Source organism: Euprymna scolopes, chromosome 22 (genome assembly GCF_053919585.1).
Source record: "Euprymna scolopes isolate OS-2025 chromosome 22, ASM5391958v1, whole genome shotgun sequence".
NCBI classification, from domain to species: Eukaryota; Metazoa; Mollusca; class Cephalopoda; order Sepiida; family Sepiolidae; genus Euprymna; species Euprymna scolopes.
In genome coordinates, this window is record NC_136503.1 from 111095795 (window position 1) to 111123294 (window position 27500).

Sequence of the window (27500 nt, forward strand, 5' to 3'; positions counted from 1 at the left end):
TATCATAGATTTGAACTACAAATAATTTATTACATTTTGATTATTACTATCTTAAGACTTAAAGCTTATATTTATTTCATTTTTCTATTTATATATTGAATTAGTTATTTCCAGTCTTATTTAAACTTAGTGCTTTCTTTAAACCGGATGAACCTTTTATAAAAATATGAGTTTAACGTAAAGAACACGAACAAGGTTTTATTCAACTGAATTTCTTCCAGTTTACTAACAAAATATATAAATTTAAAAGAGATATAAATAATAAAATAAAAAGGTTATGTAATTTAAAAGAAATACACGTACTCACAAAAGCAGAACTTTTTTTTACACATTTTTTTCTTTAAACCCATAACAATGAGACTAACAATTACCTAGATCTTAGTAATTATTTGTTTTAATAGAACTGTTTTAATTGTACTGTTTACTTAGTTAACCTAAGTTGGTATTACATTTATTTTACAGTTACTTTTTTTTTTAATTATTACTTTTAGACTGTGACGTTTACACCCGGAAGTAATGAGTCACACGTAGGTCGCTTTTATTCATTCCTTTTGGTCAAGATCAAAGTGTAGTATCTGTTCTTCAGATGCTGCACTTCATTTTCTTGTTCTCTTTCGGTGGAGGAGAAATCCTTCACGACTGAGACAATTTTTATTTTTGTACCTTTTCTCCACGTTAAAAAACGACCCTGGTGTCTAACTCTGTCCCGTGGGGAGGCATAGTAAATAGGTACAATATAATTGTTTATAATTGTACTATTCAGAAATATTATTTATAGTTCGTCCATTTCAGTTAGTATACATTTCCTTTACGCTTAATTAATTTACAATCATTAATATCGTTAAACAATTCCGTTTAAAACCGAAATTATGCCACCCAAACGAAGTAGAAACGAAAGTGAGGAAGAAAGAATGGAAAGATTGGAAGCTAATAGACTAAGAGTTGCTGCAATTCGCTCCAATGAAAACAATTCAGATAGAGAAAGACGTCTAGAACTTAACAGGATACGTCAAAGAGAAAGGAGAGCAAGACTGTCAGATTTGGAAAGAGAAACCCAACGTGAAGCTGACAGAACTAGACATGCTGTAAGGCGGTTAAATTCATCACAAGATGAAATTCAAGAAAGGCAAAGATATGCACTGGAAAGAGAAGCAATATTACGATCGAATGAATTATATGAGGTAAGTAGACGTACACAAGGTCAGTTGAGAGTGGCTCAACGACATCAGAATGAATCGGAAACCCAACGAAGCTTTCGCCTATACCAAGGGCAACAACGAGAGGCTGCATGGAGAGAGAGTATGACTTTGCCCCAGCAATTGACAGAAAACGAGGCAGCTAGACAACGAATGACTGCTTTGAGACACCATGAAATAGAACACTGCAATAGAAAAGGATTGCTCTACAACAAAAATGACTCTCTCACTACAGCTGATATAGGAAAAATGGACAAAGTATGTCAACATTGCTCAGCTGTAAAATTTAAAGGAGAAACCCCTGGTTGTTGTTGTTCTTCTGGCAAAGTTGTGCTTGATAGCTTTCCACCACTGCCTCAGTTGCTTCAAGATTTGCTCTCCGGCAATGGTCCCATCTCTAAAGATTTTCTGCAAAATCTACGCAGTTATAACAATTGTTTTGCAATGACATCATTTGGTCACAAAATTGCGGCAGTACATGGGTGGAATCCTTCTTTTAGAATTCGAGGCCAGGTTTGCCACCAGATTGGGAGTCTTTTACCACCTGAAGATGAAACAGCAAAGTTTATTCAAGTCTACTTCTTGGATAGTCTGGAAGAGGAACTACATAATCGGGGACGTGACAGTAGACTCAATAGAGACATTCTCCAAAGTCTGACTGAATTTTTACATGAGAACAACAGCTTTATTTGTCAGCTGAAAACAACAAAGGAGAGGATTGAAGAAGAACACTTGGTAGAACATAAAGTTGTCATAAGGGAAGACCGAAGGCCGCAAGAAGAGCATCCACGGCGATTCAATGCTCCAACAACAACAACGTATGAGATTGGAATATTAATGGAGAATGAACCAACAGCTAACCGGGATATTGTCTTGCGTTTTAGAAATGATACATTAAAATGGATCTCCGAACTACATCCCCTCTACGATACTTTAATGTACCCGTTAATGTACCCCTATGGTTCTCCATCTTACAACATCTACATGAAGGCATCCAATGGGCGAAAAGTTACCCAACAGCAATTTTATTCGTACCATTTAATGACTCGGCCTGGAAACTATTTTCTCTGGTACCGAAGGCTATTTCAACAATGGCTGGTGGATGTGTACTGCAAGATTGAAACAGAACGTTTACAGTTCCTGAGGCGTGAGCAACAGACCCTGAGAGCTGACAATTATAGCAACTTGAGAGATTCAATTCTTAGGGAGGATGGGAATCCAGAACAGTTTGGTCAACGAGTTGTACTTCCGGCAACTTATACAGGAGGCCCTCGATACATGTTTGAGCGTCAAAGTGATGCCATGGCATATGTTCGGCGAATGGGCCGAGCCGACCTCTTCATCACGTTCACAACAAATCCAAAGTGGACAGAAATTACAGAAAATTGTCTTCAAGGGCAAGACCCTCAGGATCGTCCAAATATTGTTGCCAGGGTTTTCAGGCAGAAGCTAAAAAAGTTACTTGAATTTATTAAAAAGGGAGGATTTGGCAGGTTGAGGGCTTTCCTGTACAGTATTGAATATCAAAAAAGAGGACTGCCGCATGCACACATCCTCACCTGGCAGGCCCCAGAGGACAAACTTCTACCAGAAAAAATGGATCTCTGCATATCTGCATATCTGCAGAGATCCCTGACAAAGAGGAAGATCCTGATCTTCATGCTAAAGTGATGGCACATATGGTGCATGGACCTTGTGGACCATTTAATCCAAATTGTCCATGTATGATTGACAACAAATGTTCCAAAAAATACCCAAAAGAATTTCTTCAGTGTACCAAGCAAGGCCAAGACTCTTACCCCAAGTACAGGCGAAGAAAACCAGAAGATGGAGGCCAGACTGGTACAATAAGGATGAAGAGAAATGGTCGGTATGTTAATCAAGAAATAACAAACCAGTGGATTGTTCCGTACAACAAGGTCCTCCTTCAGCAATTCAACGCTCACATTAACGTAGAAATTTGCAGCTCGATCCAAAACATCAAATATGTCCTCAAATACGTGAATAAAGGATGTGATCAAGCAGTGTTTGAACTACAAAGAACTGATGGAGCAGCTAACCAACAAGGCCAAGTACAAAGTCACATTGTGGATGAGATCCAGCAGTTCCAGAATGCAAGGTATGTCGGCAGTTCAGAGGCAGCCTGGAGGATATTGGAACATCCCATCTATGAACATTTCCCCCCAATTGTACAACTTTCTGTTCATCTTGAAAATGGGCAGCGTGTCATGTTCTCAGCTGATACTGCTCTGGAACGAGCCCAAGGTCCACCGCCTGCCACAACTTTGACAGCATTTTTTCAACTCTGCCATGAGGATGACTTTGCAAGGGGTCTCAAATACGTAGAAGTCCCTGAGTTTTACACTTGGAACAAATCGACAAAGAAATGGATGAGAAGAATGCGTGGGGTACAAGTTGAAGGTACTGAAAATGATGATGTATGGAAGGCACCATGCATTGGGAGAATCTACACGATTAGTCCAAAAGCAGGGGAGTGTTATTTCTTACGCCTGTTGCTCAATGAGGTTGCTGGTCCAACTTCATTTCAAAATTTGCGAGCATACAATGGTCAGGTGTTTGAAACATACAGAGCAGCGTGCCTTGCTCGAGGCCTTCTAGAAAATGACCATCACTTGCATCAAGCAGTAGGAGAGGCAAGTGCCACTCAATCACCTTCAAATTTGCGAAGCCTATTTGTGATAATTTTAACAGCCTGTGAGCCAAGAAATCCTCTTGAGATCTGGATGGCTTTTCGTGATGTAATATCTGAAGACATTCTTCACAGATACAGGCAAGAAGTTAACAATCCAGAAGCAGATTTTAATGAGGACATCTACAATAAAACTCTTTGTCTAATTGAAGAAAAAGTTCTCCTTATGTGCGGTCAACCATTGGCAAGCTATGGATTACCTGCACCAATGCAAGGGAGAGATGAAAGACTCGCGAGAGAGTATCAACGTGAAGTTACTTATAATCTTGAAGAACTTCCCTACAAGCAGAAAATATGCAAGAAAAACTGACCGATTCTCAAAGAGAAGTTTACAATTCATTCATGGCAATGTTGGAAGCACAAGGTGAAATGAACAAAAACATGATGTTTCTTGATGCTCCAGGTGGTACGGGCAAGACTTTTGTAATCAATTTGATCCTTGCAAAGATTAGATCCATGAGAAAGATTGTGCTTGCAACAGCATTCAGTGGCATTGCTGCTACTCTACTACAAGGTGGCCGCACTCTTCACAGCACTTTTAAAGTACCCTTGGATACTCATCGAATGGATCAGCCAGTTTGCAAAATTACTGGTAACTCAGCCTTGGCAAATGTAATTAGAGACACCTCTGCAATCATTGTAGACGAAGCCCCAATGACGCACAAGAGTGCTTATGAAGCAATTGACCGAACACTGCAAGACATCACAGGAAACAAGAATCCCATGGGTGGCATTCCAACCTTATTTTGCGGTGATTTCCGTCAAATCCTCCCAGTGGTTAAAAATGGCACAAGGGCTAACATTGTCAATGCAAGTTTGAAACAATCCTATCTCTGGAGGCACGTTATAGTGAAGAGACTGACTACTAATATGAGAGCCTATATCTCTGATAACACAGCTGCAGCAGACTTCTCAAAATTGCTTCTCCAAATCGGTAATGGTCAGTTTCCTATCACTTCTTCACCTGACACAATTAAGATTCCAACTGCGCTTGGTAAATGTGTCGGTAATCAGAAGCAACTGAAAGACAAAGTGTACCCAGACCTGCAAAACAATGGAAAATCACCGGATTGGCTTGCTGAGAGGGCTATTATTTCGCCATTAAACAGCAATGTGAATCATTTGAACAATTCAATAATGGATGAATTTCCAGGAGACACAAAGCAATACAAGTCAGTTGATTCAGCTACTAATGAATATGAAGCTGTTCACTACCCTGTGGAGTTTTTAAACTCTTTGGAGATATCTGGAGTGCCTCCACACATTTTAAATCTTAAAATTGGATCGCCAATCATGATTCTTTGATCCTTGGAACCGCCAAAAACAACAAACGGAACCAGATGTGTTATCACCAGATTGCACACCAATGTACTTGAGGCCACCATTTCCTGTGGTCCCTACAAAGGCGAAACCGTTCTACTGCCAAGGATCCCCTTAGTTCCATCGGACTCAGTACTTCCATTTAAATTCCGGAGACTCCAATTTCCTGTGAAGGTGTGTTTTGCAATGAGCATAAACAAAAGTCAAGGTCAGACATTTAACACCATTGGCGTAGACTTGACATCAGACTGCTTCAGTCACGGTATGTTCTACGTCTCCATCAGCCGGACAGGAAGTTCAGAAAAACTCTACATTCTGGCTCCAAATCAAAGCAGCAGAAATGTAGTTTACCCTGAGGCTCTTTAGTGAAAAGTTCGAGAAATGGATATGAGGAAAAACTGACATGATCTGATTGTGGTAAGTTTTTAGTATTGAATGTGCAAGATAAAATTTAAGCAAGAGTTGAAAATGACTTCAATGAAAAATTTACTATGTAACATCAAGTAACCTTCCTTTTTGATGAAAATGTTTTGTGAAGTTCCTGATTGAATTTCAGTCACTACAAGAGGTAGTTAAAATGTTAATCACCTTATGCAATCGTTGCTCTTACAACATCAACTTACTGGAAAGGTGCCCACAGATTTTGGTACCCGAGTGCGCAACAAAGCTCCGTGCGAAGCACGGGTATCTTTGCTAGTATACATATATATATATATATACATATATATATATATATACATATATATATATATACATATATATATATATATACATATATATATATATATACATATATATATATATATATATACATACATATATATATATATACATATATATATATATATATATACATACATATATATATATATACATATATATATATATATATACATATATATATATATATACATATATATATATATATACATATATATATATACATATATATATACATATATATATATATATATACATACATATATATATATATACATATATATATATATATATACATATATATATATATATACATATATATATATATATACATATATATATATATATATATACATATATATATATATATACATATATATATATATATACATATATATATATATATACATATATATATATATATATACATATATATATATATATATATATACATATATATATATATATATATATATACATATATATATATATATATATATATATATATATATACATATATATATATATATATATATATACATATATATATATATATATATACATATATATATATATATATATATATATATATATATATATATATATATACAGAGAATTTGAACATAACCGCCTTCATCATAGGGACGCCTTTCATGTAAATATGAAGGCAAAACACCAGAAACATCCACCAAAAAATGAATATGTATGCAGCTGTGGTTTCAAAGCACACAGCAAAGCTGCTCACTTGAAAAGGCATCTTTGACCAACGGGCATATGCAAGTTCACTATTTGCAGAGAAGTGTGCCAGACGTCTATAGGATTGCAATTATACATGTAGTGTCACAGAGCTTAGGAGCTGCTGAAGATTGCATATTGAACCCTCATTCATCGTTTTGATGAGAGAATTCACCACATATATATATATATATATATATATATATATATATATATATATATATATATATATATATATATATATATTTATATATTTATATATATATATTCTAGTTTATATGTTTAAATTTCATTTAATGGGATTAATTTTCAAATAAAATTCGAAATTTATTGCTTGAATCAAAGAATACAAAGTTGAAATTAATGTCCTTAACCCATGGGTGTTCAATATAAGCAGATCTCCATGGGTTAAGGGTTAGGTTTAGGGCATGGGTTAAGGACATTAATTTAAACTTTGTATTCTTTGATTCAAGCAATAAATTTTGAATTTTATTTGAAAATTAATCCTTTTAAATGAAATTTAAACATATAAACTAGAATCTTTATTTGCTCTATCTAATATATTGAGCAATTTTTTTTGGCTGGGATTGTCTTACATGAATATTTCCTTCTAGTATTCTATAAGACTAGGAACTATTAGATTCACGAACCTGTAATTTAAATCATTTCAATACTTCAAACTTTATATATATATATATATATATATATATATATATATATATATATATATATATATATTATTTAGAGAAGACGTTTCATATAAATTCGATAACTCAGCAATCTTGCACTTGTATAGGAGTCAGGTACATCGTCACATATGGAGGTGGAGGTGCTGCTCAGAACAGCTTTTCTGTCTTAAAAAAGTAGAAAACTGATTCAAAATCAAGTGGGCGCTGATCATTTCTTCACCCTACAGCCTCTTTCTCACAGAAGAGACATTGCTAGTGTTTCCCTAATCTATTGTTATTTTTAAGGACGGTATATATAACTGAGATCCAATTTATGGTCGCAACAAAAAACTCGTCCTCCTACAACCACTGTCAATAAATTCTTTCTCCCTCTGTTTACCTAGAACTAAGCTGAACTTCCATTAGCATAATTTCTTTTCTAGAATTACCTGCCAGTACCAAGGGGTCGCATTTCAGATGATTATAATAGTTTTCAAGACTTAACTTCTTTTCTTTAACAACTAAAAAAAGTCTTAATCACTAATTGTCATGAGAAAAAACACCCGACCTGAGTACTCACCGTTTAAACTTCTCAGTTTAACATTCACAGGTAACATGAACTGGCACAAATATCTTGAGGACATTGCCAAGGCTGCTGCAAAGAAGGTGTGTTCCCTCTACCGTGCTAGAAAATTATTCATACCAGAGAGTATCCTATATCTTGGCAAAATCACAATTCACTCATACGTTGACTATTGTTGCCATATCTACAACTAGTCTCTCCCTCTTAGACAGAGTTCAAAAAAGAGTCTCAAATCTAATAGGTCCCGCACTGTCAACCAAGCAGCAACCTTTGTCCCATCACCACAATTTTACATCCCTATGCCTGTTTTACAAGCACTCTAATGGAATATGCTCTGATGAACTCCGAACACTTGTGCTCCCTCGACATATGTACTCTCGACAAGTAGCAAAATATCACCCCTTCATTACCGAGGTTCCTAGATACTGGTAAGTCTTCTATTCTAATAATTTCTTCCCTTTGACTGCTAAATATTGAAATTCTCTCCGTTTCTTACTTCCCTGGTTGTACTAACTTGCAAAAGTTTAAATGTAATATGAACAGACATCTTGCTGCTCAACTTTCCACAGTTACTTCTTAAACACAATCGCAAATAGTAGACCCTTTATGTCCAAGTGGCAATATATGCCTTGTTTAACATGAAAAAGAGTAACATATATATATATATATATATATATATATATATGATGAGAATAATGGAAATAGTATTCCAACAAAATAGAGAAATAAAAAGGAACAAACCGAGTTATGTGTTCATCAATATTTCGTTTTTATTTCGAGCATTCACCCAGAAGTCTAAAAATAAAGAGGAAACGTTGATGAACACATAACTCGGTTTGTTCCTTTTTATTTCTCTGTCTGTCTGTCTCTCTCTCTCTCTATATATATATATATATATAGATATTTGTTACTCTTTTTCATATATATAATTCCAGGATGTGGTAGCCCTAGGATACGTTTTTTTCAGGTTACAATGTAGAATACAATCTTTTTCTGGCCCCTGATTACGGTATTTTCCCCACCTTACGGTTTTATTTATAATGTTATTTGGTTATATACATGTATATCATACACTGTACAGTATTAGCTCGTTACTAATTTTTGATGCCGTATCCTGGGGTTATACTGTATCAATATGCATGCTCGTTCATACAAGTAAATGCAACGATAAAATATTTCAGGTTGTCAACGTTATTAAAAACTGCCAATCAAAAAAAAAAAAAAAAAAAAAAGACCATTTGAAGCATGCACAAATTAAATGCAGATTTTCTTCTAAAGGTGTGAAAATTGGAAGGAATGTTTTTATAGTTTTTTTTTTCCTTGTATGCTTTAGTAGATTAAAAGGGACAAGATGAACAAAAAAAAAAAAAACCTGTTAACAAATTAAAATTAGTCATGAATGCAGAGAAAAGGTGATAGTTAGAAGTTTTATTTCTGGTAAAAAAATTCACTCCACCATAAAAAAAAGACATATATATATATATATATATATATATATATATATATATATATATATATTTTAAATAGTTAAGTTTTTGCTATGGTACACCAATTGATAACAAAAGAAAATGATGATCAAGTTATCTGGTTAGATTTGTCATGTTAGACCTAAATAGCAGTTAAGAGATAGGTTCGTCGATTTCAGAGTGCGGGCAGTTATGTGAATGACAAAGCACCCTATCGACTTTTACGATCGAGGTATCAAAAAAGACTGGCAAAAGTTCATTGAGAATGGTGGTGAGTACAAAATAAATTCTGGAGCAAAAATGGTTGCTTGTTTTAATGGTTTCAGTCCTGTTTTCATGGCTTTTTAACTTGTAGAAACGGCATGCTCTCAGTTCCTGTAGCTTTACTACGGATTCAAGTTACCGGAATTGATTTTTTCAATAAAAGTTTTAAAATAAAGCTGTAGACTTGTTTTCTGTAGGGCAACACTTTTATCGTCCCACCCTGTACATTACATTTTTAAATTTAAAAAAATAAACAAAAATGATATTAATGATTACTGATTGGCATTGGATAGATACAATTAGTAAGTACATTTTAAGAAAAAAAAAAAAAAATGGTCACTATTGAAATGCACCAACATTCTAAGAATGTATGTTTATCAGAGTACGCATGCTAAAAATCAACCTATTTAAAAATTTTTGTTTTTTTTTCATGGTGGAGTAATTCTCAAGAAGCACCAAAATGTCTGCAACCCTGGAATTGTCATTCGTGTAACTTACGTCCCTTTACCGCAAATTTCTTGAAACTCTTTTGGTATTGAATTCCTGTGCCAGGAGTAAAAACAAATAACACATAAAGCAAGACGACAAAGTATAAAGTCATCACGGATTACTCGTATGGAAATATAGTGTTAATAATGGTAATCCTCTCTCAAGGATTGAACTCACCAGAGGTGAATAACAAATAATGTTGTTTCAGAACTTTTGAGATGAGGACTGCTAATTTGGACTACTGTTCTCTTTTTTTTCGATCCTTTGAGATGAGCCTTCATAATTTGTGCATTCAATTTAAAAAAAATTTTTTTGCGGACTGTTATCCTCAATTTATAGGATATTAGAATATGACATCTTCATTCCATAACAAGTACATACACCATAAAGATTCTGTATTGTCATTTTTTTTTTTTAATTAAGTGTAATTCTAAATAAGTACTGATAAAATATATTTGTATTAAAATTCTAGTCGCTTATTTTCCATAATTTTTTTATATTCCACTTTCCACTAATATTTTTCACTAACAAGTAAGTATATCCAGATATTTTCCTATCATTTTGTTTGACCTACCATATTTTGCATGTATCTCTTTTTTTTTTTTTTTTTTTTTTACAGCTGTGTAGCAGTTTGAGGCCTGAATAAGAATGAATATTCTATTTTTTTTTCATTGATTTTTGAAAAAAGTACAGAAAATGATATGCATACCCATTATGAAACAAAAATTTCATATTCCAAAAATCACGTAAATTCATCAAGTAGTTTCTTTAACTATGAAAATCAAATTTTTATGACAAAACGAGGAAGGAGTGTCTCGCTGCACCATCTTGAAAAGGTTACCTCTCCTTTAACAACCTCTCCAGAAATAGAGATCAAAATCAGCCTTGTTATGGCTACGATTTACCAAAAAATAACAAAAATAAAAATAAGTTGCCACATAAAGAGAAAGCTACTCGACTAATTTACGTGATTTGTGGAATATCATTTTTTCGATCCATGGAGGATACATACATCATAAAGATTTTCCTTTTTTTTATATTAAGAGAATTCTAGATAACTACTTTTTTCTTTTCCGCTTTTGATAAGCAGATTGAGAGTTACATTTAATCCAATAATTCAGTGTATCTTGTGTAGTTTCTAACTTTTAGCCGAACACACAGGGAATTACTGCATTCTTTTATGTAATAACTTGTTAGATGTGACATAGTGAAAGAAAAATAGAGTTATGTCCCTTTGATGTTATCTCCCCTGAAAATATCTGTTCTATGTTTTGTGAGAAAAATAAGTTAAAGGACTTACGCGTCATGAGGTTGTTGATGGTCAGGTTTTCCTTTTGATTTGCTAAACCTAGTGACATTCCTGCCTTTGGTTTTATACCTTCCACGGGAAGGAAGTGATTTTCTTGTGTGTCTGTTACTGATTATTTAAGAACATTTGTTCCTTCTATGATTTAGAAAGTTCCAGCGACATTTTATAAGAGTTCTATTGATTGTAACATTTTTGAGAGTTCTTGTAATATATAAAATGTGGGTCTATAAAAAATGGAAATTATATGTAAAAACATATTTTCCCATAAGCAATTTCTGAAGGAAATCTTAAGTAGGAGAGGTTGGAGGATCTCGCTTCACTGAACAAAAAAACAAAAAAACAAAAAACAAAAAAAAAAAACCACACTATCTTTTTTTTTTTTTTTTTTATTATAGATTAAGATGATATTCTATCCATATCGATTACCTCCTATGATGTTATAGATAACTAGAAGATGTACCCGGCGTTGCCTGGTATTAAATGTAACGTTAAATTCCTTAAAAAAATGAAGTGAACAAAAACAAAAAGAAACTGAGACATGGGTATGCGAGTATTATGTTTTTATTTCTAAACAGCCCACAAAAAAAGTAAAAAAATATTCAAGCTGAGATCGAAACAAAAACCTAAAAACGGCGAGTCAAGTACGATAACAATTAGGCCAGCTTGACACGTTCTTTAAAAAGAGTTTTCAAACCTATTTATTCTTATTTCATTGTTTATACGTATTCGTGAAACAGTTGGCAAACAGATAAAAATCCAATAACTTCGACAAATACCAATTTTTTAAATTTTGACCACTGAGCAGCCCTTTTTTCTGGATGAAAATGGATTAAAAAGTTTTCCACATGTCTGAATATCCTATATACCGAATTTCAAGTCTATAGATCAAAAATTTGTTGAGTATATAGGTTGAGAAGTGTCCTCACACACACACACACGTTCTCACTTTTATAGATATATAGATTATCATATGTACATTAGCTTGACAAAATGTTTGTTGCTTTTAATTATTTTTTTCACGCGATTGTGCTAATTTTACCATAGATGCTTTCATAATTTAATAAAAATTTGATTAACGACAACTTTGATTATGACCTGGAATCCCAAATGATAATGAATCAGACAGCCCAGTGCATTAGGCCGAGGTGTGTGGGTGGGTGGATTTTATTTATTTTTTTTTTAATTTTGCCTGATCAGTAGCATGGTCATGAATTTTATTCCTCCTCCTTCCTCCCTCTAATAACACCAAAACGACAACTTTCTTCAATCAAACAACAACCTCCAATCATCTTTCTCATTGGAAAATGCCCTATTGCATATTGGGCTGAAATAAATTTATAAGATTTAACTAAATTTTTTGGTTGTTTTTCTTCTTTTAACTTTTATTCTTGCTCTGCTATCCATTGAACTTGCCTACAATGTAAATTGATTAAGTTGCTTTATTTTTATATAGAAAATAATTTTTAAGCGATAAATGCAAATTCGTCGGTATTGTAACATAAATCTAGCAGTTATTAATTTTTGTTGAGTTATCTCCCTTTGATTCTTGACATTTCTTTCATAATGACAGGAAAAACAGTTACTTCTCAGATACTCATAAAATTTAATTTTTTTTTTTTTAGTTATAAATGAAACTATTTTAACAATTTAGATGATTTTTGGAATATGACATCTTTATTCCATGATGGTACATACATCATAAATATTTTCTGTATGCTCTGTAGTTTTTTAAATTTTTAAAAGTTAAATTCTAAGTAAAAACCTAAAAATACAAATAAAACAGTTTTTTTATTTTTTTTTTATTACATTTTCACCCCAAACAAGGTGCATTGCCACTTTGGTGTAGGGGGCTACTATCAGGGGCAGCAACTACTGGGGCACTATGTTGGGATTTGGGCAGCAAGATCTCGGTTCACGTTGCACTTGAACTTCTGCATGTCAGTACAGTTGGAACTTGGAATGGAATTCCAAAGTCTAGCGGTTCTGGGGAAGAAACTACTGGAGTAAAAAGATCTTTTACATCTAGGGATTTCTACAGTGTGGGGGTGGGATTTAGCTGCCTGTCGGATTTGTCGAGGGTGTCTACGTCGTGGGGGCACAAGTGTCTGCAGTTCGTCAGGGCATTCACCATTAAAATACTGGTAGAACAGGCAGAGGGATGCAACGTTTCGTCGATGGGACAGAGGCTGAAGCTTAGATGCCAGTTCAGGGCCTATCAGATTGATGACTCTTTTTTGAACCTTGTCTAGGAGCGAGAGACTAGTAGCAGTTTGTAATGTAACAAAGATTTTTTGTTTTGAAAAGATAAATAAAATCGTGGTAGCATAATTTTATGATGTCTTGTCACACAAAAGTGAGAGAGTAATAAAAAGAACAGCTAGACAAATCCATTTCAAGTATTTAGGGGAATTAAGAAAGCATATAGAAAGTCAGATACCACCACCACCACCACCTTCAACCTATTTCATCAATGAGACGTTTCCATTCTTTCTTTTTTCTTTTTCTTGTACTGATTTATACGCTTTTTACTTTTCTTCTTTTTTTTTTTAAAACCTTCCAATTTGAGATGTTTGACTTTTTTTTTTTTTTTATATATATATATTTTTTAACTTCACCAATTCAAACGTTATTTAATGTGAATATGAATATTGAATATTTAAACACTGGCAAAGGATACCCCAGTCACTTTGATGGAAAGTGTACACTAATTTGTGAAAATAACAACTAAGATGAGAATAATAGTCTGAATAATAAAAATTATCAATCCTCATCTCAAAAATTTCAAAAACATAATTCTCTTGATATAAAAAAAAAAAAAGAAATAATGTTTTGTCAGATTGTTCCAAAGCAATTAAACCTAAGTCATCATCAGAAGAAAAAAAAATGAATAAATGTAAACCATAAAAATATTTAAAAATCAAGAAGATGCCCATCAACTCCCAGGGAGGTAACAGTGGCTAAGTGGCTAATGACATGGTCTGACAACCTTGGTGTGCCTGTTTCGAATCCAGTTTGTTTCACAGAAACACTTTCCCTTAAGATGTTGGTAAATTTCACATGGCTCCTAATGTAAGTATCCAATATTTTTCAGAAAATGATTCTAACTAGAAAGATATCAGAGGAAACGGATACCAACAAGAAACTTTCCTTTTATGGAAATTGCTCCAGACAAGGCATGAAATCACTTGATATAAGGAACTGGATACTAAATATATATGTCAAACACTAGTACATGATTCCGACCCAGGAAACAGCAATTAGTCCCCCTTTGACAAGCTTCTGGGCTTGACCTTTACTCCCGATATGAAATGGAACACGTACATCAAATCTGTTGCCAAAGTCGTTGGAAAAATGGTGGGATCCTTTTACTGCTCCAGTAGATATCTCACTGCTGATGCAATTTTCTACCTATATAAGAACCAGGTATGTCCAAGGATGGAGTACTTTTGCCACATCTGGGCAGGAGCTGCGAGAAATACCTTATCCTGCCTTGACAGAGTTCAAAATAGACTTTGTAGCCTTATAGGAGATGCCCATTTCTCTTCTCTGCAACCTCTTTCCCACAGAAGAGACGTTGCAAGCCTTCTCTGTTTCATCGTTATTTTCATGACAAGTGGTTGTCTGAGCTCCAATCTATGTCCCCCACCCTTGCCAAACTTTCACGAAAAACACCCGTCTAGCTGAAACCACTATCAATAATTTCCCCCACTCTTTATCTGTGCCTAAACCTAAACGTAGATTACATGAAGAAAGCTTCTTTCTTAGAACTGCAGATGGAATAGATTTTGATCCCAAAACAGCAATTCTTCCTTCTTTGTCAGAAACGTTGCTAATGTGATGTGAGAACTAAGGGACAAAATAAAGGGAGTGAGAGTTACGAGGCTGCCGGAAGTAAGTCTAAAGTCCGCTTTACATAAAATGAAATGAACGAATGACTCATTCCTAAAACTATTAAGACAATGTTAGCTTTGACAGCCAGTGAAAACTTTGTATTCTTTGTAAGACGACTTATAGAGATAGAGCAGAATTCATGACGGAATTGTTTCTGTAAGAATACTGATAATTTCCTGTCTCGAGAGAGAGAAGACGGATAATCTGACCAACTGAATGAAGCAAAGGAAATACTTACTTGGACAAATCTAATCTTGCAAAATTCCTAAGAAACTGCATTCTGAGGGTACTGACTGTGTTATGCCTGGCACTGGGGTCTGCTGCATTGGCCTCAAAATCATCATCATCTGAAAAATAAATAAGTGAGAATTAGTTATTTTTATGCATAATGAAATCCCTCCCCCATCGACTGTGAGGATTGTTTGTCACGACTCCCATTTTTACTCTTGATTTTTTTTTTATATTTAAAATTGAATAAATTTTCTTTTTTTTTAAATTTGATAATACTTTTTTTAATTGAATACATTTTCTTAAAAATTGAATAAAACAAATTTTTAAATTGAATAAAAAAATTTTTTAAATTGGATAAAATATTTTTAATTGAACACATTTTCTTTAAAAATTGAATAAAACAAATTTTAAAATTGAATAATTTTTTTTTAATTAGATAAAAAAATTTTTTAATTGAATAAAAGTTTTAGAAGGTAAAAATAAATTTCAACAGTAATAAAAAAAAAAACAATGGGGGGCAAAAAAAAGAAGAAGCTTAAATATTAAACTAAAATTGAAGAATTTGATTACAAAATCTAAATAAATAAATGCAAAAGCCCCATTTCTTGCACTAACAGTAAACTCAAAACACTATTTCAAGTTAACTTGACACAATAGATGCCCCATCTTTTTTATATATTGCTTATGCATATGTAATACGAGTCTTAGAATTAACTAATTCACATATTAAGTTTAAAAAAAGAGATTTTATTAACTAACTATAAGAAATAGTTTCTTCCATCAAACAGCTAGACTTTGAAATTCCCTTCCTGCTATCTGCTTCCCTAGATGTACTGATGTGCAGAAATTTAAATGTAATGTAAACAAACATCTTGTTAATTTTTCTTATGAATGGTCCCAAATAGTAGCCCCTTGTACGTCTAAGTGGCAATATGCCTAGTTTGGGGTGAATGTGAGTAAAAAAAAAAAAAAAAAAAAAACTTATTTGTTATTAAAATAAAATAAAATGCGCATCAGGTGCGTTTGAAAGCCAAATTACAACGCAATATTACGAAGATAAACAAATATTTTACTTGTTTGAAATTCATAATTTAAATATATTTCAAAGTCAAACACCATCCTCAGTATTTTGTTCATCTTTTTTTTCTTTTTTTCTCTTCTTCTTTCTTGCCATGTTGTAAAGTTCAAGAAAGAAAAATCAACTAGTAAAGATTCGCGCATTGTCTCTCAGCAATTGTATTTTGAAATGCCGGAACGGTGCATTGGCTACTTGAGATTAACGTCAGGAGTGTGAAATATATTTAAAATATAAATTTCAAACAAATAAAATATTTGTTTATTTTCGTAATATTGCGTCGTAATTTGGCTTTCAAGCGCATCTGATGCGCATTTTATTTTATTTAAATTAAATCAACGCTTCTATAACGGAACTCACACCCCTGACATTATTTGTTATTGTTTTAACAAATTGTTCTGTTTATTTTAGTATTTGCATTCAACTGTTCCTTATCTCCTTTTAACTTTAAGATGATTTCGGTGATTTTCAATAAGTTGCAATCTATTTCTAAGTTAAAAACAAGTCGCCCGCACATATTTTTCCAAGATAAATAAATTTGTATAAAAATTATCAAAATGGTTTTTAATCTATATGCAGAAAGATTCCTTGAGTTCAACAGAAAATTTCCCAGGTTCGACAAAATACACCTGAAGAAGGTCAGAAGTTACATTGACCAAAATGTTGTGCAAATAACACTCAAGTTGAGAACAGTAGTCTGAATTATTCAAACACGAATATATTTTAATCAAAATTATCAACATGTTTTTTAATCTATATGAACAGATGGTAATACACTATGTTTTATATTTACAATAAATTATGAAATGTTCTTTTATTTTAAATGTTTATTTCAAGTATTTTACATAGCGAAGTTTTGGTGCTTGTTTAAGATAGAGTCAACTGATTGTTTTTTTGTTTTTTTTAAATATGTCGTTTTCAGCAAAACAATATTACTCACTTAACTGCAATGGTAATACATCCAAAAATTACGAAAATTCATCAAGTAGAAAATTATTTATAGTTAAAAGTAATTTTTATGGAAAATAGGGGAAAATAGCATTTTCCCTACATGTGAACACCTTGAAGATTGCGAATACAAGGGACACACTTATCTTTCTTTTCGTCACTTTAATCGCTGACGTTTTGTTTTAGCTGATAACAGTAATTTATTTATTATTTTTTTTTATACTAAAAACACAATAGCAGTTTTCCTACTCAAATTTTTGGATATATTATTTTCAACAGGACAATTAAATAAGTACTAGTGTTTTGGCTTAAAACGACATATTTAAAAAATCGATCTGTTGACCTTATCTTAACATGCACTGAAAGTTTATACATCATTTGAAAATTTGGTGCTAAATGCATACGAATCACAAGATTTATCTTTCTTTCTAATTAGGTCAAAACCACACTACTTATGCCCCCCCCCGCACACACACACACACACACACACATAATATACAATACAATGAAAAAGTCAAATTACTGTCAATAATTTTCCCCACTCTCTATCGTTGCCTAAATCCAAACGTAGATTCTATGAGTAAAGCTTCTTTCTTAGAACTGCACGCCAGTGGAACTCTCTGCCGCTTGCCTGTTTCCCACCTGACTACAACTTGGACGTCTTCAAGTCCAACATAAACAAACTCCTGACAAACCGCCCCCTTAAGTAAGACACTCTATCAAAACCCCCAATACTAATGATTACTACAATACTATCTCATTGATTACTGTACACGCAATAACCCTTATCCCTGAGTGGCCTTCGGGCCTTGATAAGTCGTGATCCCGATGTAAAAAAAAAAAAAGAAAAAAAATTTAAACTCACCCGAGTCTTTCTAATGAGGTTAAAACCACACTACTTATGCACCCCCCCCACACACACAATATACAATACAATGAAAAAGTCATAAATTTAAACTCACCCGAGTCGGGTTCATCCATTTTTTCTGACCGTTCAGCTGCTACAATTTTTTTCATTGCACATACAAGGCCATTTTTGTCCCCTCGTTTCATATACTCCTGGACAAGGTGTTGCAAGTCAACAAAACGAGGTTCCAGTAAACTGTTTTCCGACTGAAAAAACAAAACAAAAAACAATAAAATAAAATAATTCATGGATCAATTATACTTCAGCCACTCCAGAATCATAAACGACCAAAAATGCACATTTTGGTTAAAAAGCAATTTCTTTTTCTTTTACTTCCGGGTGAATTTTTTTTTTTTTTTTTTTTTTTTCACAAAACGTTTAGTTTTGTAAACTTTAGAAATTTATTAAAAAAAAAAAAAAAAAAAAAAAAATTTTAGTTAAAAACGTTATTAAACATCTTTTTTTATTTTTATTAAAAATTTAATTTATTTTTAAGTTTTTAAAAAATTTTTTGAGATGAGGATTGCTAATTTGTATTATCCAAACTACTGTTCTCATCTTGGGTTCTATTCTCACAATGTTTTGGTTGATGTAACTATCAACCTTCTTCAGAGATATCTTGTCGAACTCGGAAATCTTTCTGTTGAACGCAGAGGTCAGCACAAGAATCTGTACGCCAAGGATGTGTGGTATAATGGGTGAAATACTAAGTAAAATTCAAATCGAAGTGACACACGGAGGTTGAAGATTCAATCCACAGTATAGTGATATTAAGAATACATTTGTAAACTATTTAAGGCTTCCATGCGGTCATGGCTGACAGAATGAGAACATGCTATCTTGGTGGATTAAATAAAGAGTTCTGTTTGAAATTCCATGTGGAGTCTGAGTTTGACAGAAAGATGCAGCAAAGTTCAACAAGATACACCTGCTGCATTTGATATTCAATTTTTTACGGATCGTCCAGTCGAGATATTTACCACACTCCATTCTGTCGGATTGTATAATAGCCATCCTCCAGCAAAACCTTACAACTGGATGTCAAGTAGCTCACATGCTCTGCTTCTATGTGTCATAACCAGCACTTGTTGTCATTGCTGAGACCACTCATTTTCTGAAAAGCATTGGTCATCGACCAAAACATTGTGCAAATAACACTCAAGATGAGAATAGTAGTCTGAAGAATCTAAATAATACAGAATTATTACAAAAATAAGCTCTTCACACGAAGAGGCTCCTTTAAACGTATAGAACATAATCCCAAAGTTAAACCATTAATTTTCCGAAGTAATACCATTAATTTTCCAAAGTTATTCCATTAATTTTCTAAAGTTATACCATTAATTTTCTAAAGTTATACCATTAATTTTCTAAAGTTATTCCATCAATTTTCAAAATTTATACTATTAATTTTCCAAAGTTATACCATCAATTTTCCAAAGTTATACCATTAATTTTCTAAAGTTATACCATCAATTTTCCAAACTTATACCATCAATTTTCCTAACACCTTGCATATCTAAAAAAGTAAGACTACAGATTTGTTTTCATTTAGAACCAATTACTGACAGTGAAACAACCAATGCAGAAGTTCAAGTGCAATGTGACCAGACATCTTGCTGCTCAAATCCCTACGCTCAACTCCCTACACAGTATCCCTGCAACTTATGTCCCTGATAGTAGCCCCCTACATCAAAGTGGCACTGTGTCTTGTTTGAGGTGAAAATGGAATTTAAAAAATGAAAAAAAAAAAAAAAATGCAAGAAAATAGAATATTAAAAGAGATTAATGTAGTTTTCTTGAAGCATTGCTTACCATGTACATAAATAAAATTTGAGTTTATAGAAGGCAATAAAATGCAGAGGTAGAACGAATAGACAAAAACTGAAGTAAATTAAGATATAATAGTGGAATTAGTCATTGCTCTTTCTTTTTTTTTTCAATTTTCTTACAAGTTTGTTCAAGCTGGGGATGGAGTATCCTACGGGATGCCAAATATTCACCCGCTCAGATATTCCAACCAAGAAATCTTTTTAAGATTCTGACCGTTCCTTTAAGTGCAATTGTTTGGATATCTCTTGCACTTGGTTTACTGGGTATATTTATCAGGTTTAACTCAGCATCATTAAGGACACTAACTTCTAATAAGGTTGCTTATTTCTTCTTCTTGTCCCATATCACAATGTCAGGATTTATGGTTTCATTTTTTAGGTACGTAGCTGTAGGGATTGCATTGTCATAGCGGATAGTGTATGGCTTATTTCCAACTGTTGTGGTATATGTTTCCAAGACTTGCTGCTGCATTCAATTCATTTTTACAGATCATCCAGTGGAAATATTTGCACACTCTATTGTGTTGCATCATATAGTAGCCGTGTCCCAGCGGAAACTTACAACTGGATGTCAGGTAACTCATACTCTCTACTTCTGTGTGGCAGAACCTACACTTGCTGTCATTGCTGAGAGGACTCATTTTCTTAAAGACATTTGTCATCAAACCTTGATGTTGGGCAGCCATTATAATCCTCTCCTGAATCATAGTGGGGCAATCCTCTTTTTAGGCAGTCTATAGAGCCTGCCTTATCTCTCTCTCTCTCTGTGTGTGTGTGTGTGTGTGTGTGTGTGTGTCTGTGTCTGTGTGTGTGTGTGTGTGTGTATATATATATATATATATATATATATATATATCTTAGCAGGCCGCCCGACATTGCCCGGTCGTAAAATATGCATAAATATTGTATTTTGATACAGAAACTGAGACGTGTTCGTGCGAGTATTATGTTTTTTTTCTACACCATTCATTTCTTGTAAGTAAAAAAATTTTTTAAAATACTCAAACTGAGATTGAAACCAAAACTTAAAGACAGTAAAGTACGATAAGCATTAGACCAGCATGTTTTCAAACCTACTTATTCTTAACATAAGTAATCTATAACGTGAACCATTCACGCATGCGTATTTGTGAAAAAGTTAGCAAACAGATAAAAAAATCCGATAACTCACAGGTACAAATTTTTTAATTTTGACCACTGAGCAGCACTTCTTTTCCGGATGAAAACTGAATTAAAAAGTTTTCCATGTGTCTGAATATCCTATATACCAAATTTCAAGTCTGTAGATAAAAAATCCATTGAGTATATAGGTTGAGAAGTGTCCTCACACACACACACACACACACGTTCTCACTTTTATAGATATATAGATTATCATATGTACATTAGCTTGACAAAATATTTGTTGCTTTTAATTATTTTTTTCACGCGATTGTGCTAATTTTACCATAGATGCTTTCACAATTTAATAAAAATTTGATTAACGACAACTTTGAAGTGTCCTCTCACACACACAAACACATTCTCACTTTTATAGATATATATACAGACACACATATATAGTGGATAAATAAAGTTGAAGCTGCAAAGCTTATTCCACCAAAATATCTTAATTTGCTTCAGTTTGTGTTTATCCGTTATACCTCTGCATTGTATCGTCTTCAATAAATTATCTTTATATATTTTTAATTATGCTTTCATTGTATTGCCTTCTATAAACTTAAATTTCCTATATTTGTGGTCCTGGATATGACTTTAAACTATATCCAGTATGAGGCCCCAGCTTGCAGGCTTTGGGGAGTGTGGAGCCACCCTTTAATTGCCATTGCTCCCAGGTCCACTCTGACCCGGAGTAGTAGTACCTGTTAGCGTACCAACTATGGGTTAAATAGAAATCGACTTGAAAACAACAAATATATTCTATTAAAAAATCTTTCTTCAGAATCTTTGGATTCAGCATTAAATAACCTGAAAAGGCTTGATATGCCATAAAACAAAAACAACCAACCAACCTATATTTGTTTTATACATCCGGGGCAATGCCGAGCAAGAATATAACAATTTTGTGGTTGTCTGTTTTGTAGTTTTACTTTTATCTGGACATCAAAAATCTGTTGGGTTAGGTTGAGAAGTGTTCTCACACACGCATTCTAACTTATATATATATACTAGCAAAAGTACCCGTCGTTGACTGGGTTCAAAAACAGTCTACAGAAAAATGGACTCTGATTTATGAAAGTATGATAGGTTATGAAAAGGAAGGGTTGTAAAGACATAGCTTCGAGTTCGGGGGTATCAAAACCAAAGCAAAATATGATGAAAGTAAAAATAAAATAGATAAACCCCATAATTTATTATACCATACCTGTTCACACTGAAACACTTATCACAATATTCTGTGGATCTATATTAAAAACCTTGTTAAACTTTGTGACATATTTCTATTCTATGGAGGTTAGGCGCGAACGAACACCCCATAATTTTATTATACCATATTTCTTCAAACTGAAACATAATTATCAAAGTATACTTATGCAGATAGATATGAAAAGTCTTTATTAAAGTTTGTGCCTATTTCCATTCTATGGAGGCCAGGCGCGAATGTAGACCCCCACAATTTTATTATACCATCCCTATTTAAGTTAAAACATACTTATCAAAGTATTCTTATGTACATCTATATCAAAAACACTTGTAAACATTATTTTTAATTTTTAAATTTTTTATTTCTATACTTTGTGGACAAGGCGCGAACACAGAACCCACAATTTTAATGAACCACCGTTCTGCAGGATCAAACATACCCATTCCTGTGTCTCGATACATCTTCTATCATTATATGTAATCAGTTTTTTAAAATAGTCAACCATATAGGAGTCTATTCGTGACCAGACACACACACACACACACACAGCTTTATATATATATACACACACACACATATATATATCTTAATTTGATTCAGTTGTATTGTATTGCCTTCAATGAATTTACATTTTCTATATTTGTTTTATACATCCAGGGCAATGTTGAGCAAGAATATAACAATTTTGTAGTTGTTTGTTTTGTAATTTTATTTTTATCTGGACATACAGACACACATTTACAGATATATGTTGTTTTTTTTATGTCTCTACTATTGACTGCTATATTTACTTTGAGGAAACCTATTTTTTATGCGATTGTGTTTTAATTGCTTGAGTGCACATTGCGAATGTTGTGGAGATCCATTGCATATTACGTGAGGTGAGGAAACAAATATTAATGCCATTCTTATTAGGTTACTAGAGACCATATAACTATCTTAAAATAGGACTATTAGGCAACAGAGCCACAATTCTGTGTCAATGGAAAAGTATGTTAGAGTTATTGACAATTCTGCATGTAGTATTCAGGTGTGGAACAAAAATGTCATAGGACTGAACAGTGTTACATATTACAGATTCTAGATTCTAGACAAGGCAGAAAGCCACTTGGTGTAAAGAACTAAAAAAAACCCAAATAACTTTAAGGTCAAAAACCTAGCAAATGATAAAAGGTTATATAGACAGATTCCAACCCAGAATACAGCAATTCTTCTCCCTTTGTCAGAAGCATCGCTCATAAAATGTGAAGACTAAAGGACAAAATAAGGAAACATTTGATTGGTTGCTTTTGTTTTACGGCATATCAACCCTTTTCGGGTTATTTAATGCCGAATCCAAAGATTTTGGAGAAAAAATTTTTTAATAGAATATATTTGTTGTTTTCAAGTCGGTTTCTATTTAACCCATAGTTGGAACCCTAACAGGTACTACCACTCTGGGTCAGAGTGGACCTGGGAGCAATGGTAATTAAAGGGTGGCTCCACACTCCCCAAAGCCCACAAGCTGGGGCCTCACCACTGGATATAGTTTAAGGTCATATCCAGGACCCCCATTGAGGGACTTTTACCCCTTGCAGGGGGGCAGTCGGTGTATTCTAATGCCCCACCGACAGGGCCGGTCATGTGTTAGAGGCGTGGCTAGATAAATGTATGAACAATATTTAAAAGGGTTCATTTTAATATTGACAAAATGGTGAAAACTAAAATTACTTATAGTTAATTTCGAACCTAGGTACTTTAAAACCTCTATCTCTACTATTATATAAAAATTACTTTGTGTGTGTGAATTTCTTCCTCATAGGTTCCGAAACGGCTGAGCCTATCTTTTGCAAAAATCACACAAAGCTAATTTATGTCTGGCAGTGTTCTTAGATATGTTTTGTACAGAAAGTCATCTGATAAGCATCGAAAATTGAAAAAAAATCCAATCTTAAAATTAGTTTTTTTCTCTTATAGATAAAAAAGAATAATTTTTACAAGGGAATATTTTATGTTACACCGGCCAAGGGAGATAATAAAATCTTAGCAAATCATTTCTTAAAAAAAAAAAATAAATAAAAAAACAGATTTATTATTATCTGGAGATATAGCTTAGTGATAGAGCATTCGATTACAGAGTGAATGATCCCCTGTTAAAGCGCAGGTGTACCTCACCATTTTATTTTAATTTTTTCTTATTAATGAGTCCAATTTACGATAAAAGAATAGGTATCTTTTAAAACAGTTACAAATCATTTCTTCGTTTGCATATTTTAAAACTTAACATTAATCAGAAGTGACTTTTCCAGGGCATTCATCGTCAAGCTCAAATATCAGCTGACGTGATATTGTAAACAAACACAGACAGAATTTGATGAACAACATTATCATTATAATTTTTTTTTGCAGCAAATTAGTCCACCGGGCAAATTATTCCTGGTAATATATAATAATCAATAGAGGATTGGTTCTATAATAATTCATATGCAATCTGCATAAATTAAAATCTCATGTTTAAGCGTATTGTATGACTAGGCAATGCCAGATTGCCAGCTAGTGTTATCATATTCTTCTTTGAAGGTTAATTGGGCCAGGTTTTACAAGGGAGAATGGGTTTTCAGTATTATTATGTACTAATTTGGAAAGAAAATGACGATTAATTCCACAAGAAATTCATTCTATAAAAGTGTCTTTTTTTTTCTTCTTTTTTTTCTTTCTTTTTAATTTACTTAGCAGTTTGTTAAAGCTGGGGATGGGACATTCTACTGGATGCCAAACATTCACCAGCTAAATCAGATATTCCAACCAAGAGATCTTTTTAAGATTCTGGTTGGTTGGTTGTTTTTGTTTTACGGCATATCAACCCTTTTCGGGTTATTTAATGCCGAATTCAAAGATTCGGAAGAAAATTTTTTTAATAGAATATATTTGTTGTTTTCAAGTCGGTTTCTATTTAACCCATAGTTGGGACCCTAACAGGTACTACCACTCTGGGTCAGAGTGGACCTGGGAGCAATGGCAATTAAAGGGTGGCTCCACACTCCCCAAAGCCCGCAAGCTGGGGCCTCACCACTGGATATAGTTTAAGGTTTAAGATTCTGACCGTCCCTTTAAGTGCAATTGTTTGAATCTCTCATGCACTTGGTTCACCGAGTATATTTACCAGGTAGCTTTTGAAATTCTTTTTCATGAATCGAGTTTCCCCTGTAATAACTGGAATGATAGTGATCTTAAGATTTCTTTTCATGTCATACATAAGACATTGGTATTTCATTATCTTTTCCCTATCAGCTCTGTTTTAACCCATCAGCTCATTAAGGACACAAACTTCTACTAAGTTTGCTTCTCTTTCTTGTCCCATATCACTATGTCAGGGTTTATGGCTCCGTTTTCTAGGTACATAGAAATTGGATAGTCATTGTGTGTGTGTGTGTGTGTGTGTGTGTGTGTGTGTGTGTGTGTGTGTGTTCGTGTTCAGTTAGAGAGAAATGGGATGAGCAGAGGAGAGAAAGAGGTTGAGGAGAGAGGGGGGGTAAGGAGAGAACGGGGGGGGGAGGCAAAGAAAAAAGATAGAAGTTTTAATCGAGTATATGTCACCAGTTTCTGGGAACGATTCTGATTAACATCATCATAACTTGCACTAATTGTTAAAATTCACACTAGCTAACTTAATCGCCAATCGTCTCTAATATGTAACATTGTTCAGTCCTATGAGGTCCACATTGCCAGGCTTTACCTTCTCTGAGAAGGGATGAGTTTATTGCTAATTACTCTAGGTGCCCCCTACCAGGGAATGTTGGCGGGCCGGCTCAGGCATTATTTGTAGGCCAGAGTGCGCTCATCCTAGTTTACTGGCTTGTGTCTAACCTTTTGGTAAGTGAGTAAATAATATGCCGCACCCACTGTCTGCGCTGATATTGAGCGTATTTTATTCAACAATGGTGATATTAATATTTCTTTAGTCATATGCAACAATAATAGGCAGCCTTCACCATGTGCATTTAAGCAGTTAAACGAGTCGCATAAAAATAGGGTTATATGAAGTAAACATAGCAGCCTACAGCAGTGACACCACACAAAAAAAAGGCCACGTTTGGAATCATTATTAGAATTCACCAACTCTGTCTGCAATCCAACCATATTTGGTACAAATTAACTTCAGTCTGACTTGCCCACCAAGTTTCAATCATAAATATCCAACAATCCTTGTTTCATCACCGTTCAATTGATATGCTCCAAACAACCAAATCTAACACATGACCATGACCTCGCACATGGCATTCAATACTCACTCATACTTTTAAAAACTATAAATTGCCACACATTTTAAAGCTTGGCAGACATAACCACCCGATGATAACAGGCCAATTCAGTTGAAAGTGCTCGTGAAATAATGGAGCAAAAAGAAACTTACGGATTCTATTTGCAACAATTTGAAAAAATACCAATAGGAAAATACGAAAATTAGAAAAAAAATCAAAAAGAGAACAATCAAACAGACATTTTGTATTGTTTAATCTCTCTCTCTCTCTCTATCTAAATATATATCTATAAAAGTGAAAGTGTCTGTGTGTGTGTGTGTCTGTCTGTCTGTCTGTGTACATTTTCCTATGCAATAACTCTGTCAATTTTCAGTCTACAGACTCGAAATTTGATATACAGGGTATTGAGATTTGGGAAAATCTTTGTCATCCGTTTTCGGACAGAAATTTGGCTGTTAAGGGGTCAAAGTTCAACGATTTGACCTTTGAGAACTCTATCAAACTCCTCTGCCAATTTTGGGTCTAAACACTTTGAAAAATTTGAGATATA

The 27500-nt window shown here is 33.6% G+C and overlaps 1 protein-coding gene across 11 annotated transcripts in view; it reads right to left on the reverse strand.

Moving 5' to 3' along the window:
- The window catches only part of LOC145243643 (phosphatidylinositol 3,4,5-trisphosphate 5-phosphatase 2A-like), a 399304-nt gene that overhangs the window by 176755 nt on the left and 195049 nt on the right, over positions 1–27500 (reverse strand). For 5 of the 11 annotated variants that reach the window (XM_080106681.1, XM_080106678.1, XM_080106675.1 and 2 more), the window contains 2 exons: positions 18568–18718; positions 15590–15698 (listed from right to left, as the gene is read on the reverse strand). In XM_080106681.1, coding sequence (XP_079962807.1) covers positions 15590–15698; positions 18568–18718 — 260 coding nt within the window. Of the gene's footprint in view, positions 1–10160; positions 10211–15588; positions 15699–18567; positions 18719–27500 lie in introns of all 11 variants that reach the window. The other 6 variants (XM_080106680.1, XM_080106674.1, XM_080106677.1 and 3 more) reach the window with 2 other exon arrangements.